Source organism: Cotesia typhae, unplaced genomic scaffold (genome assembly GCF_013202065.1).
Source record: "Cotesia typhae breed Kobodo isofemale line unplaced genomic scaffold, CoteBio_Ctyphae contig_22, whole genome shotgun sequence".
Taxonomy (NCBI): Eukaryota; Metazoa; Arthropoda; class Insecta; order Hymenoptera; family Braconidae; genus Cotesia; species Cotesia typhae.
In genome coordinates, this window is record NW_027423728.1 from 4441722 (window position 1) to 4456458 (window position 14737).

Below are 14737 nucleotides of genomic sequence, written 5' to 3' on the forward strand. Positions count from 1 at the left end.
GAAATTTTTCTTTTATTTTTTAAAAAATAATTTTTCACTAAAAAAAAAATTCTAAAAATTTTTAAATGTGGGCTAACTTAATTTTCATTAGTTTGAATGTTTGAATTTTTCCCGCGCTTAAAATAATTTATCACTAAGCCCGCTAGTGGCGTTGCATGCTGCGAAAAGACAAGAACGATTGCAAATCTCTGTACTTAATAATTTTGTGCTTAATGGCCGTTTAGCCATCATTGAGATCGAGCATTGGATTTATTCTAAATTTTTTTAATTGTCTTTAATACTTCAGCCGCAATTAGCAAGCATGGATTGGGGTAACTGGGCAAAATATCCTAAGGAATACGATCGTGCCATCCACGGTCCATTTGACCCAGCTAAATACTACGGAAAAGGTAAATTTTATTATCCCAACACAAAATTTATAACATTGTAAAATTATTGGATTTAACTAATATGTTTTTATATATTTATATCCTTTAGCTGACATACCGTTCGGTCAAGTGAAACTTGCAGAACTACCTTCGTGGTTTGGTCGTCGTAACATTGGTCCTGTGGCGATTTCTCAGGCTCTTGGCAGAGGTTTTTATAATTTTTATTTAAAGTAGCCATTTTTTAAAATAGCCATGTTGCATAATAAAAGTTGAATATTTTCTTTGCAGCTTACTGGCGTTGGCAACACAAGTATGTAATTCCAAAATATTGTGGAGTAGCTCCATTTTTCCAAGTTACATGCGCCTCTATAATATTCTTTTACATCATCAATTATCCAAAATTAAGTATGTATATTATCTTTTCTATTTAACTATAAAAATAATCACTAGAGTATTATCAAACAATAGTAACTTTAAGGGCGTACGATTACATAAACTTTTGATGTTGAATATTTCAATAGATATCACTAGATTGAAATATTTATTTATTTAACAATTGACATGTAGAAATTAAAGAAAATTTTTTTAATTCTACTTTTAGGAGCTCTAAGAAATTATGAATGCAATTTTTTTAATTATTTTCTAGACTTAATTTATTTTTCAAGAAAAATCAAAAAATTGTCACGGAAAATTTGACTAATACTTTAACTTGTAAAATATATTATTTGTTTCAGAACACCATGCGAACTACAAGTACCATTAAACAATTACCAGCGGTTGTACAAGTAGAAATAAAAATTAAGTAAATATTTCAATGTTCTAAAAAAATGTAATAAAAAGTAATACCGAGATAAAAAAAATATATTAAACAATTAAATCGTTTGTCTATTATTATTATTATTATTATTATTATTATTATTATTATCTAAAACTATTTATAATAGAACTTTGTCAAGCCTAATAAATGTTTGCTTTAAAAATATAGACAACAATAATCATTACAATGATTATGAAAAATTAAGTATAAAATAACATATTTAATCGCATGTTTTAAATCACAAAGTCTTCAACGTGCTTTAATACTAGTACGAAATTATGTAGGTAAAGATATATCAATTAAAAAAAAAAAAAAATGTATAAAATTCAAGAAAAAAAAATTATGTTGAATAGTGAAATTATTAAATAATTAACTATGAGTTATAGAGATAAATTTTTTCTCAAAAAATCATGAAAATTAATTTAACAGATAATACTAAAGTTAGCCAACGTTTTTAATTTATTGATTTTTTTTAATAATTAAATTAGAACAAAAAAATATTTTTTAAAAATTGTACTTACAGTTTTTTAAGTTTTTTTATAAACGAAAATTTTTTTTTATTTTTTTATAACTTTTTCAATAAAAAAACATTCTAAAAATTTTTAGATGTCGGCTAACTTAATTTTCATATTTAACAGACATTCAATAATTGTTTTAATTTTGGTGAAAATAAATTATTGCAAAAAAGATTAAAAAAAAAAAAAATGGGCATGTGGAAATTTAAAAAAATTAGAGATGCAATTTTTTTTTTAATAATTTTTTTAAATAAATTCGTTTGTTAAAAAAAAAAAATTAAAAAATGGTCAAGTGACTATTAACTTTAATGTCATAAAAGAATCAATAATTTTGTCCAGCCAACGAGTATTTATTTGTAAGCGCTTGTAAGTAAATTTAAATTTTCGCGCTAAAAAAACTAATCTCTGACGAAACGTTTACAAGTAAGTTCACTAGTCGTTGTGATGTCATATCACGGTTTAGTTGAATCGTGACTGGCGCCACCACGCGAACACTGATGACACTCCTTTGATAGCGCGAAACTTAACATTAAATTTAATTTTATAATTATAAGAAAACTTTTGGGAAAACCCCACAACCTAGGTTCAGACTTTTAACTATTAGAAAAAGGTTATTGTTAAAATGTATTTTTGTACTCTCTGAAAATTCAGTACAATAGACTAGGAATAATAATTTAGAAAAGAGGATTAAGCCATAAAAAATATAAATTTACTACCTAATTGCTCTCTACTTAAGAAATATAAAATGTATAAAAAATGCGAGAAGATAATCTGAGCCGATTTGTGACCCTCATTTATGACGAGTCCAGCTCAACCACTCAGTCCGGTAAATTCCCAAGGATGATGAAAACTTCGGACAACTCTGCTGGCGAGCCCAGGTAGTTCAACAACAGTCGGAAAAGACGAGTACCTGAGTAGGAGAACAGCTAGGACCCAGTGAAAAGGAGAAGGACCAATCAACGTTGCCAAAAGACCGGTACAGCGGAATACTCGGATGGTAGGGAGAGTCACCCCCGCCACTTCTAGTGGTACGAGTCGGACTTAGACATTTTTGAGAAAGAATCAGAATAATATTCGAGCTCAGACTTATCACCTCGGTTTCCAATTTTTGTAAATTCTTAGTGAATATATATATATATATATATATATATATATATATATATATATATATATATATATTTCAATTCAGTTAAACCAATTTCGTTCAATTCTTTATTTAATTTATATTCATTTAATTCCATTTTCCTCATCATACAAATTCCCGTTGATAAAGTTGAGTATTTCAATATTCCCGGGAGAATTAAAGACCACTTCGATAAATTTAAATTTAAATAAAGATTTCCATCGTTGTCCACCAGGAGGAGGACATAACATCGTAAATATTATAAATGATTATATACTTACACGTATGTAACTACATACGTCCGACAATCGGTGATTGGTTTTTGTTGAAGTGAAATGCAGTGTGAGCGTCATCACTTGACCAATCAGTGAAAATTAGGGGGACAAAACTCAGGTCACTCAGCAATATGGCTGTCAGTATAAATGTGATGCTTGTAAGATGCTTTTCTCTCCGAAAATTTTGCAAAAGCTAGCATACAGGTATAAAGTTTTAAATAGTTTAGAACGTAATGTGATATATGGAGTTCCTGTCAAATGGGAAATGGCAATGCGGGTTAGCTGAATGTCTAAACATTTATTTTAAATTGATAACGACGCTAAAAGCAAATAAACGACATTCTTGTTTAAGGTACGTAACAACAACTTGTTTTTAATTACTCTTTATCATCCATATTGACGTGACTCAAGTGGAAACAATTAAGCAATATACTACCTTGTTACAATATTATTTATCAAATAATATCTTATGTTTTCAAATTTAACATTTGATAAAAAAATTTTTTTTATACAGTCAATTTATTGTAAACTTGGTCACATACTAAATGTACATTGTAAAGAGTTCATTTTTTTTTTTCCATTAGCTTTTGTATTTTATTTAATTTCTAAAAATTGCCATAATTTACTTAGACTAATTAATTTTCAATTTATAATTTTTTTTTTCCAGATTTAGGAAACAAAAAGTTTAACTACAATTTAAAGTCATGGCATCGAGGTATCAATAAAAATTTTTTACCACATTTTTATCCATAAATTTATTTATAAATAAATATAAAAAATATATTTACAACAGAATAGTATTTAATAAATTTTTTTTTTAGGCTGGATCGTTTATTTATATTACTGGAGACTGGAACGAATTCAGCAACAAAAAAAGCGGCTGCTCAACAGTTGGGTGAAGTTCAAAGGCTTCATCCACACGAGCTTCATCATTTGTTAGCACGTGTATCGGGACTATTAAAATCACCACAATGGGACACCAGAGTGTCAGCTGCTCAAGCCATACAAGCTATTCTCTCTCAAGTACCTGTATGGGATCCCCAGCCAATAAAAAGTGAGTCATTGAATGAAAATCGATCTCAACGGAATGAAAATTCAAAAAATCAATTAACATTTGAAAGCTTTGATATGAACCAAGTATTAGCAAAAAGTACTCATTTGACTGGATCAGAAGGTAGTGAATACGATTTAATAATTGCTGATGGTGATCAACAGCAGTCTTTTGGTAGTCAAGGAGAAAAATTACTAGCTGTTAATTTAGGACTTGATCCACGGCTAATCGGAGTGGACACTTCGGAACTGTTTACCGCCGAAGATTTAGCACTTCCTGTTAAATCTTCTCAAGCTCAATCGAATAAAATATCTGTAAGTGAAACACTCGAGCAGTCTGGTGGATTGAGCAGACGTGAAATAAATCGAGCTAAGCGTAAAGCTCGGCAATCAATATCAAAGCAACGATCGCGGGAACCAGAAGAGCAGCTTGAGACAACGAACAATGTAATTCAGCCAAATGATAATGTAGAATCTCTAAAAAAAAAAATAAAGGTGGAGGATGTAGTCTCAACGGATGTAAGCTCAAACTGCGAACCAAAAAAAGATGAAACATGTGTTTCAGCGGTACCTGATGGCACGGGCTGTTGGCCTGATACAACATTAGATTGGCCATTGGAAGCATTTAGTGAAAGCCTCTGTCAAGATCTTTTTAGTCAGAAATGGGAGATAAGACACGGGGCAGCCACAGCATTGCGTGAATTTGTACGACTTCACGGTAAAGGAGCTGGTAAATCACGTGATCAAACCCAAGAGGTGATGGAAGAAAGTAATCGTCGTTGGATAATAGATGCCGCATTACGCCTTCTCTGTGTACTCGGGCTTGATCGGTTTGGCGATTTTGTATCTGATCAAGTAGTCGCGCCTGTTCGTGAAACTTGTGCTCAAGTTTTAGGCTCTTTAGTCCTTTTACTACCCAACGATGGGGGTAAAAGCATTATGGGAATAGTAAAAGTTTTGTTAAAGCTTTTAGAACATGATGAATGGGAGGCCAGACACGGTTCTCTTTTAGCATTAAAATATTTACTCGCAGTGAGAGATGATCTTTTGGATCAAATTCTTCCTATTTCATTTCCAGCGGTAATACGGGGACTTTCTGATCCTGTAGATGACGTTGGAGCAGCAGCTGCCAGTGCACTTATTCCAGTAGCTTCAACACTGCCACGATTATTAAAACCTGATCAACTTCAAGCAGTAATTGCTCGACTTTGGGAACTTCTTCGTGATCAAGATGACCTTGCGGCTGCTTGTAATAGTTTTATGGGATTACTTGCGGCTATTCTTTCATTACCCACCGCACGAGCTTGTTTATCACCACAACCACTGTCACAAGTATTACCACGATTATGGCCATTTCTTAGTCATGCAAGTTCAAGTGTACGTAAAGCAACATTACAAACTTTACAGACGCTAACTGAAGAAGACAAAAGTAACGAAGAAAATAGAAAGGAAAGGTGGGGCGAAGAAAGTAGTATAATTCTTCAAGAGGCTTTACGTCATGTTTTTCAACGTGTTTTAATTGAGCATGTAACTGCTATTCAAGAAGTAGCTGAAAAAGTATGGGAAAATCTTGTAACTTACAGTGATCTTGAATTACTTCTTCATGCAGCTTGTCCTTGTGTCAGTACTTGGCTTTGTTTAGCAATGCAACCTGATAATGTACCATTTAATTCTGGTCTTCTTATAAATTACAGTAATATAAATGTTGTTAACTCTAGCCCATCAAAAGGAACATCAAAAAGTGGCCAAACAAATGGAGATGGACAGTCAGATTCTGGTTGTAGCAGTATCAGTGTCACAGGAAAATCAACGTCTGAACTTAAAGTATATATTGGTGGAATTGAAACAGTGCCTCAAAGTATTCGACTTTCAAATTCAGTCCGAGCACGTATTATGGTAACACGAATGCTTGGTTTATTATCTCGATACGTTGTTAAACCAGCTCCAGGTGTTATTTATACTCCAGATATTCCTAGTCCAGCTCTTTGTTACGCTCGAGTACTATTAGCCCATCTTGCATCACGATCTGCGCTTCAGCGAACTGTTGTAGGCCTGACAATTGCTCACTGGGCAGCTCTAGAACATCCTAACACTCCAGAAATACCAAATAGCTTGCGAGATAAACTTTTAGGATGTCTCAATGAATGCACATACTATGACGAAATAGCTGGTGCTTTTACGAGACTTTTACATGACAGTAAAGATTATATAGCTACTTTAAAACATTATAAACTTATATTGCCTATTGACACTGATAATACCAATGGAGTATTGAATCTTGATCAAATAGCTAGTCTTGCAGCGAAGCCTATTATAGGGCTCCAAGCTTTAAATAGTGGAACAAGTACCGGTTTTGGAAGTGGAGCGGCATTGAACAAATTAAAACCAAAACTCGTAACAAGTCTTGAAGAAAGAAGAAAAACACTTGAAGTTGGAGCATCGAGTACAGCTGCTCAACAATTATCGTTAAATGTAATGGCCATGGCTGCACTTTCTGGAGGAGCGACTATGCTACATTGCTTACCTGAACCGCCACAGCCATTGAATCCTTTGGTGAAGCCCTTGATGGAAGCAATAAAACGGGAAGAAGATGAAGATTTACAGAAGCTTGCGGCTAAACATTTAGCTCATTTAGTTGATCTTTGTACCAATCGAACGCCTTCTCCTAATAATAAAATAACTACTAATCTGTGCACATTCCTATGCTCTGATGTAGAATTTACACCTCGTGTAACAGACCGTGAATCAGATGCCTTTGACGGTATATTAACTCTTAATAATCGGCATAAACATGCAGAACGTATTGCTTATAATAGAGGAACTGGAATCGGAGGATCAAGCAGTGGAAGAGGTCCCGGTAGACCTCCAGCGACAGAAATACCTCTTGAAGAATTATTAGCTCATGAAGAACCAGAAGCCAAAGCTGCTAGAAACCGTCGTCGAGGTGCTACATTTGCACTTACAGCCATCGTAAAACTAATCGGGTCTGAGTTACCAACTCGTCTACCTCATCTTTGGGAAATAATCATAATGAAAAATCACAATAAAATTGATCTATCTCTACAAAGTCAAGTTGATTGCACTGAACAAGTAAACAATTTAATTTTTACTTTACAAGTTATAGAAATTGTAGTACCCAGTCTTGATAAATCTCTTTTACCTCCAGTACTAGAATGTTTACCACGACTATGTAGTCTTTTGGCTCATCCATATAAAGTCGTTCGGCATATGGTTTCACGTTGTATAGCAACATTTGCTGTTTTAAATACTGAAGTTACAATGGGACAAGTAGTGCGTTCTGTAATACCACTTTTGGAAACTCACACTGCTGATACCAGTGTGTCTAAAGGTCTTTCAACTCCAGTTGAAAGTGATTTACGTCGTCAAGGTGCTGCAGAAGCACTTACTTGTATTATTGAAAATCTTGGCGTTAATGTTGTACCTTTTGCTGTTCTTTTTATGGTTCCACTTCTTGGTAGAATGTCTGATCAAAATCAATCCGTCCGGCTTGTATGTAATGCAACATTTGCAACGTTAATACAATTATTACCTTTAGATTCTGGATCTATAGCTGATCCTCCGCATCTGGTTGAAGAAAAAACCCAAGAACGAAAATTTCTTGAACAATTGCTGAATCCTCGCACCATTCCTGAAACTAAATTAACAGTTAAAGTCTCTGCAGAATTACGATCTTATCAGCAACAAGGGCTAAATTGGCTTGATTTTTTAAATCGCTATAGATTACATGGAGTTCTTTGTGACGATATGGGTCTTGGAAAAACACTTCAAACTTTGTGTATTCTTGCTTTGGATCACGACCGTAATAAAGATGCTCCACCGAGCCTCGTTATTTGCCCGACGACGTTGACGGGTCACTGGGTTTGGGAAGCTGAAAAATTTTTACAGACAAAAGATCTTCCGGTATTACAATACTCTGGAACTCCACCCGATCGAGAAAAACTACGGCCTCACGTTCATCAATATCGATTGATCGTAGCCAGTTATGACATTGTACGTAAAGATCTTGAATTTTTTGAAGCTATCCAATGGAATTACTGTGTTTTAGATGAAGGTCACATAATTAAAAATGGAAAAACTAAAAATGCCAAAGCTGCTAAAAGATTACGCTCTTATCATCGATTAATCCTTTCAGGAACACCTGTTCAAAATGATGTCCTTGAATTGTGGTCGCTATTTGATTTTCTTATGCCTGGTTTTTTGGGTAGTGAAAAACAATTCGCTGCTAAATATTCAAGACCAATACTTGCATGTCGAGAATCTAAAGCCGGACCAAAAGAACAAGAAGCTGGAGCACTTGCAATGGAGGCTCTTCATCGACAAGTATTGCCTTTTCTTTTACGACGTAATAAAGAGGATGTTCTTAAGGATCTACCTCCGAAAATTACACAGGATTACTACTGCGAATTATCTGTGTTACAAAAAAGACTTTACGAAGATTTTCGTGTCCGTCATTCAGCTACGCTTATGTCTAATTCAACATTACCATCAACTGCATCTTCTCCATCACGTGGTCATGTTTTCGAGGCACTTCGTTATTTGAAAAACGTCTGCAATCATCCGAAATTAGTTTTAGGTCCTAATCATCCTCTGTATCATGAAATTAGATCGCAATTGGATCAACAACAAACTAATTTATCGGATATAGATCACAGCGCAAAATTACCAGCATTGAAACAATTACTTTTGGATTGTGGTATTGGACAAACACAGCAACAAAAGCCATCAACGCCTTCGGGATTAATTGATAGTCAGCAAACAACCCAACAACTTGTCAGTCAACATCGAGCTCTTATATTTTGTCAATTAAAAGCCATGATGGATATTGTTGAAAAAGATCTTCTCAGTATTCATTTACCTACTGTAACGTATCTCAGACTGGATGGAAGTATTCCAGCAATTCAAAGACAAGCGATTGTCTCGAAATTTAATGCTGATCCATCTATTGATGTACTGTTGCTAACAACACAAGTTGGTGGACTAGGATTGAATTTAACTGGTGCAGATACAGTTATTTTTGTTGAGCATGACTGGAATCCAATGAAAGATCTTCAAGCTATGGATCGAGCTCATCGAATTGGTCAAAAAAAGGTCGTTAATGTTTATCGGCTTATAACTAGGTCAACTGTTGAAGAAAAAATAATGGGACTGCAAAAATTCAAACTTTATACGGCTAACACTGTTATCACTATCGATAACTCATCGTTAGATACTATGCGAACCGAACAAGTAAGTATTTGTTTTAAAATAATTATTTATCGGGATAAGCTTTAAAAATTTCTTTAAAAACGTCAATAGTTGAAAAATTACAGTGCAATTTAACTAAATTTATTATTTAATAAAGCAACATTTTATTTATTTATAATTCACAAGTCACGGCAGTCACATAGTGACTGCAAGGTTGCTAGTAAATAAATAAAGTTGACTAAAATATTTACTTTATGTTTCAGTTATTAGATTTATTTTCTTTGGAAAATGGTAAACACAAGAGAGCTGATGAAGGAGAAAATTCACGATCAATCAGTTCGATTCCTGGAGTCAGTCGATCACTTTTAGAAATAATACCAGAATTGTGGGAACAACAACAATATGATGACGAGTATGACCTTGACGCATTTTTATCAACGTTAAAAGGATCCAACTTGTGAGGTTATTATTTACAGTATCACAGCTACAGCTGCAGATCAAAATAAAATTATTCATCCAAGTAAATAGAACGTAAGAACGCTTGAAATGTCTATATTTTTTTTTCTTTATTTATAATAACTTATAAAAACGACAATGCAAATACATTTTCGCATTTGTACCAAAAGAACTCACTTTGAATTATTTATTTGGTAACTTTCACCATTGAGATAAAAAGCTCCTTATCGTAAAAATTTTTTTCTAATTTTTCTTGTGATTAACATTATCTCAAACAATAAATATTTATTAAATAATGACGCTGATAATAATAATAATAATAATAATAATAATAATAATAATAATAATAATAAAATTCAATTTGTCTATAATTTCGCTCTATAATTAGGAACTAAATTACCCGCAGCAAATATATTATTAGGATCTAAATGTTCTTTCATCGCACGATAAAGTGATACTCCAGTTTCACCTACGGCTTCAGGATAGAATTTAGCCCGCATTTTTCCAACTCCATGATGATGTGAAATAGAACCACCACTAGCAAGAATCTCCGCTCTTGCATTTTCTTCTATTGTTTCATAAGTTTCAACAGGTTCATGCAAACCAATATAATTGAATGCCAAATAAAAGTATATGCAACATCCTGCGTCGTATGTTTGCGTGACTCGGCAAGACATAAGATAGTGCTTTATACCTCGTTCTTTGCAGTCGCGTGACACGCGAGATTTAACGTTTCGACAAAGTGACAATGCACGGCTCCAAGGTACAGAGGTTTCAAAAGATTCAGACAAAACTCCGTATTCTAATCCCAAATCTCTGATATAAGCAATGACAAATGTTAGGATATAACCACGCTCACCGTTTGTTTCTCCAGCAGCCATGCCGCCAAATTGCTTAACAATGGTGTAGATTTTTTTTTCCTGAGCAGCCACTTCATTTGCTTCATATCCTTCAAATAAAAGAGTCGCTACACACACGTCGTTCCATTGAAAGCCCTTAATTTTTGTAACATAAGCTTGTTTAAAGGCATGCATAATCTTATCTGTCCAACCGTTGTCAGGTCGTAATGCTTGACCGAATCTAAATTGTTCATTGTCCATCAATCGAATACTCGATGGTTGACATCGTTGGCGTGCAACTTCTCTCATCGCATCAACACCACTCTCAAAGTTCGGAAAGATAACACTTCCGTACTTTACTATTTTTGGTAATGGACGGACTTTAAGAACAACTTCTGTAACTACACCAAGAGTACCTTCGCTTCCAAGAATTACATGATCGAAATCCGGGCCACTGGAAATACGTGGTACTTGCGCGCCTCTTTCCAAAGTCAACGACGGATCTTCTGTTCTCCCTGTTACCATTCTTACTCGTACGACTAAATCTTCTATATTTCCATATGTATTTTTCTTCATTCCACTCGCTCTTGTTGCTACCCAACCACCCAAACTAAAAAAAACATTAAATTAAATTATGATTCATGTTATCATCCATGATGTTAAGTATAATTGTATAATTCTCAGGAACTTGGACGGGAAAAAAAACACTCAGTGCTAGATTTTTAAATGTTGCAACGTTTCGTTATATCTTACAACTTCATCAATCAAACTGTAAAAAAGGAACAAATTATTATTAAACAATATGATCAGATTAAGTGTTTTTTTCCACTTCAAGTTCCTGAGAATTATACTATTATAATAAATTAAATATTATTGTACGGTAAATTAAAACGACAATAAATTACCTAGAAAATTCGTATGAATCAGGCTCGTGGCCAGATGTTAAGCCTCTTGATCTTAATTCTCGCTCAAGATCTTGTCCGATAATACCTGCTTCACAGCAAGCAACGAGGTTTTCTCTATTAATCCACAATATCCGATTCATCTGTGATGTATCTAGTGAAACTATCGTGCGACGTTCTTCTGTAGGGCAAGTAGCAGCTCCACTAACACTAGTACCACCGCCAAAAGGTATACAAGCGACTCCATACTTTACACATATTCGTATTATCCTTTCAACATCATTGTGGCATTCTGGAATAAATTTTACTAAGTTAATATAACTTCTTTATAAATTAATTGACACAACTTGTAGGTATAGATTAATTAATAATATATTCATTGAATCATCACAGATGGATTGACGTTAATAACTTTACTCCAAGAATTTTTGATTAGATTTTAATTTTCATAAATTATCGTTTGAAAAATTAACAAAAAAAGTATATAATCTTGTTCATAAAATTATCGATAAAAAAAATTTTTTTTTACATTAAAATACTTTTATTTTATTTTAAAGCAATTACTGTCCATATCTTATCGCGTATTCATTACTAATATTACTTGTATTTATCAGGAAAATACGTAAAGACTAATACCTGTTCATACGATTGAACTTCTTTATGCGCTTTAACTTTTACTTTATTTTTTTTTAACTATATATTAAAATTATATTAAAAAATTAACTTTTATAAACTATACTTGTGTACCGTAATAATTTATTTGAAATAAATAAATTAAATTGATACAATAGTTGAACAAACAAACTTAAATTTAATGAGAAAATAAATTTATTGAGACTTACTTGGCCAAAGAATAATATCTGGTATCCTATCGAAATGGCCATGTTTCAACAATATCATTTCACGAAGTGTATGTCCATGAGCCCTAAACAATCTGTCCATGCCATTAGTAGAAAAAGCTATTTGTAATTCATTGACAGCATCTAGAAAGTCCTGAGAGAGTATTGGATCAGGGAAAGATACTGGTAATGACTGTGATGGTGTTCTTTTTGTCAAATCTACTCCAAGGACTTCTTGAACCCATTGCGTAAAGTAAGGCAACTGCAGGTTTCCAATCGGGTACCTTGAACAATAAACAACAGTATCTATTAGCATTTTTAATCATCACAATACTTAATAATATTTGTCAGGTGAAAACATACTTGAAGATTTGTATTTAACTCAAGAGTATTTAAGTATAGAAAAATTTAACTTTAAAATTTATTGTACAAATAAAGCAACTCTATTGAAGAGTTGAAAAGCAATGTATTCTTTAACGAGAAAGACTATTTATTTAAGTATTACAACATACAAAAATAGAGGACTTGTAAGAATTAACGACAAATTACGTTTCACATCTACTGAAGCGGAAAAAAAAACATTTTAAATAAAAATATTAAATTTATTAACTAATGCGTTAATTTTTTTTTTTCTATCGCAAATACATGATATTGTAATTATATAAATTTGCATATGTACTTGAATTATAAAGAAAATTATATTTATTATTATAAATTATAAATATTTATTTTGTTTTTACCGTGACCCAGTGAATTCAATAATTGAATTATCTTTAACAACAAATTCCGAATCTTTGTATCCCCATCCGTTCCACTTGAGTAATTCTTGCCTGTAATAAAAATCAATAATTATAGTTGATGTTAATGGTATTTATAATTTGACATCAATTTTTTTCAACAAGTTATAATTAATATGCAGTATATCTATCCAGAAATATAATAATTAATTAATTTTTTGTTTATTGTGATTATAATTGACAATTTGTTTTTACTAAAGTGACATCTAATTCCAAAGAATGTATCATATAAACATTGAAAGGTAAAAACAAGATGTGATAATAAACACGTGATTTAAATGTTGTGATTTTTAAATTTACTCTAGTGATTATTATTTGAAATGTAACTGTCAGTAATAATTGAATAATACTAAAGTTAACCGACATTTTTAATTTTTTTTTTTTTCAATAATTAAATTAGAACAGATGAAATTTTTTTTTTTTATTTTTTTGTAATAATTTGTTCAATAAAAAAATATTTTTATAACTTAATTTTTAAAATACTGAAATAAGCGGTCAGCTGTCAATTTTAAAAATTTTTTTAACAAATTAATTACAATAAAAAAATGCTCCTAAAAATTTTCACTTGTAATTTTTATTAATTTTCACATGTGATAATTTTTAATTAATTTTTTTTTTTAATAATTTAATTGCTATAAAGTTATAAAAAAATTTTTAATATCTGTCAGCTTCAGTGTTATTAATTTTGATAATAATTGATTCCAATTATTACCGACAGCGACTTTTTGTTAGAATATAATTCAAGTAAAATATTTATAAAATTACTAGAGTTTTTTTTTAAATATATAAATTAAAAAAGGGATAATTATTTAAGCTACTGGTAAATTACAGAAAATTATTATATACTGAGTCACACTTATTGAAGGCGTGGTTAAAATACTCTTAATATTAGAATAAACATAGAGTTACAATGTACACAATAGTTTGATGTAACACTACACATTTGTATCTATGATATAAAAATTTATTATATTAAATAATTATAAAACTGACCTGATTTTAGGGACAGTACTCTTAACACTTGTCGGATTAATATCACGACTATTATTGTTATCACTTAAATTATTAGATTCCGATTTAGACATAGTTTTTTTTATTTTTTAATTATTAATAACAATTTTTTAAAACAAATTTAACTAAATTTTTGGTGTTAACAATACGAAGTTTAGATAAGAAAATAAATTTTGTTACTAAAGTTCACGGAACGAAATTTTTGTTCATACTAAATGACGCCGTGTTGATTATCAGACACGAGCTTAGACTTACTCGGCACCGCCATACACCGATAAACCAAATTTAAATCGATACAGCCCCCGCCTGAGAGTAAGCTCCGCCCATTGGCAACATGCCGAACTTACAACGCGCGGTTTCTTGTAATTCTTATTACTCTTGTCCAGACATATGTGTTTAATTAAATAAATATAATCAACATCATGCAATAAAACACAAAATATTTACACTGACAGAAATTCCATGTGCATTACTCGGTCATAGCTAATTTGAATGGTCAATTGAAATGAGTATTTTAAGCGCGAAATTCAAATTCTAAAT

At 32.0% G+C, this 14737-nt stretch overlaps 3 protein-coding genes across 3 annotated transcripts; 2 read left to right on the top strand and 1 right to left on the bottom strand.

Annotated features, from left to right (window-relative positions):
- Positions 1 to 208: 208 nt before the first annotated feature.
- Positions 209 to 1245, top strand: Atpsynf (ATP synthase, subunit F). Its single transcript, XM_074237476.1, has 4 exons — positions 209 to 389; positions 478 to 576; positions 657 to 773; positions 1103 to 1245. Exons 1-4 carry the CDS (start codon positions 302 to 304, stop codon positions 1129 to 1131), a joined length of 333 nt encoding a protein of 110 aa, XP_074093577.1. The 5' UTR covers positions 209 to 301; the 3' UTR covers positions 1132 to 1245.
- Positions 1246 to 3300: 2055 nt separating this feature from the next.
- On the top strand, positions 3301 to 9981 carry Hel89b (histone acetyltransferase 1). The gene is made up of 4 exons (XM_074237858.1): positions 3301 to 3450; positions 3766 to 3813; positions 3920 to 9395; positions 9617 to 9981. Exons 2-4 carry the CDS (start codon positions 3803 to 3805, stop codon positions 9812 to 9814), a joined length of 5685 nt encoding a protein of 1894 aa, XP_074093959.1. The 5' UTR covers positions 3301 to 3450; positions 3766 to 3802; the 3' UTR covers positions 9815 to 9981.
- On the bottom strand, positions 9890 to 14474 carry Agps (alkyldihydroxyacetonephosphate synthase). Its single transcript, XM_074237861.1, has 5 exons — positions 14180 to 14474; positions 13130 to 13219; positions 12393 to 12673; positions 11554 to 11842; positions 9890 to 11258 (listed from the first exon to the last, which is right to left on the bottom strand). Exons 1-5 carry the CDS (start codon positions 14269 to 14271, stop codon positions 10175 to 10177), a joined length of 1836 nt encoding a protein of 611 aa, XP_074093962.1. The 5' UTR covers positions 14272 to 14474; the 3' UTR covers positions 9890 to 10174.
- Between the last annotated feature and the right edge of the window lie 263 nt (positions 14475 to 14737).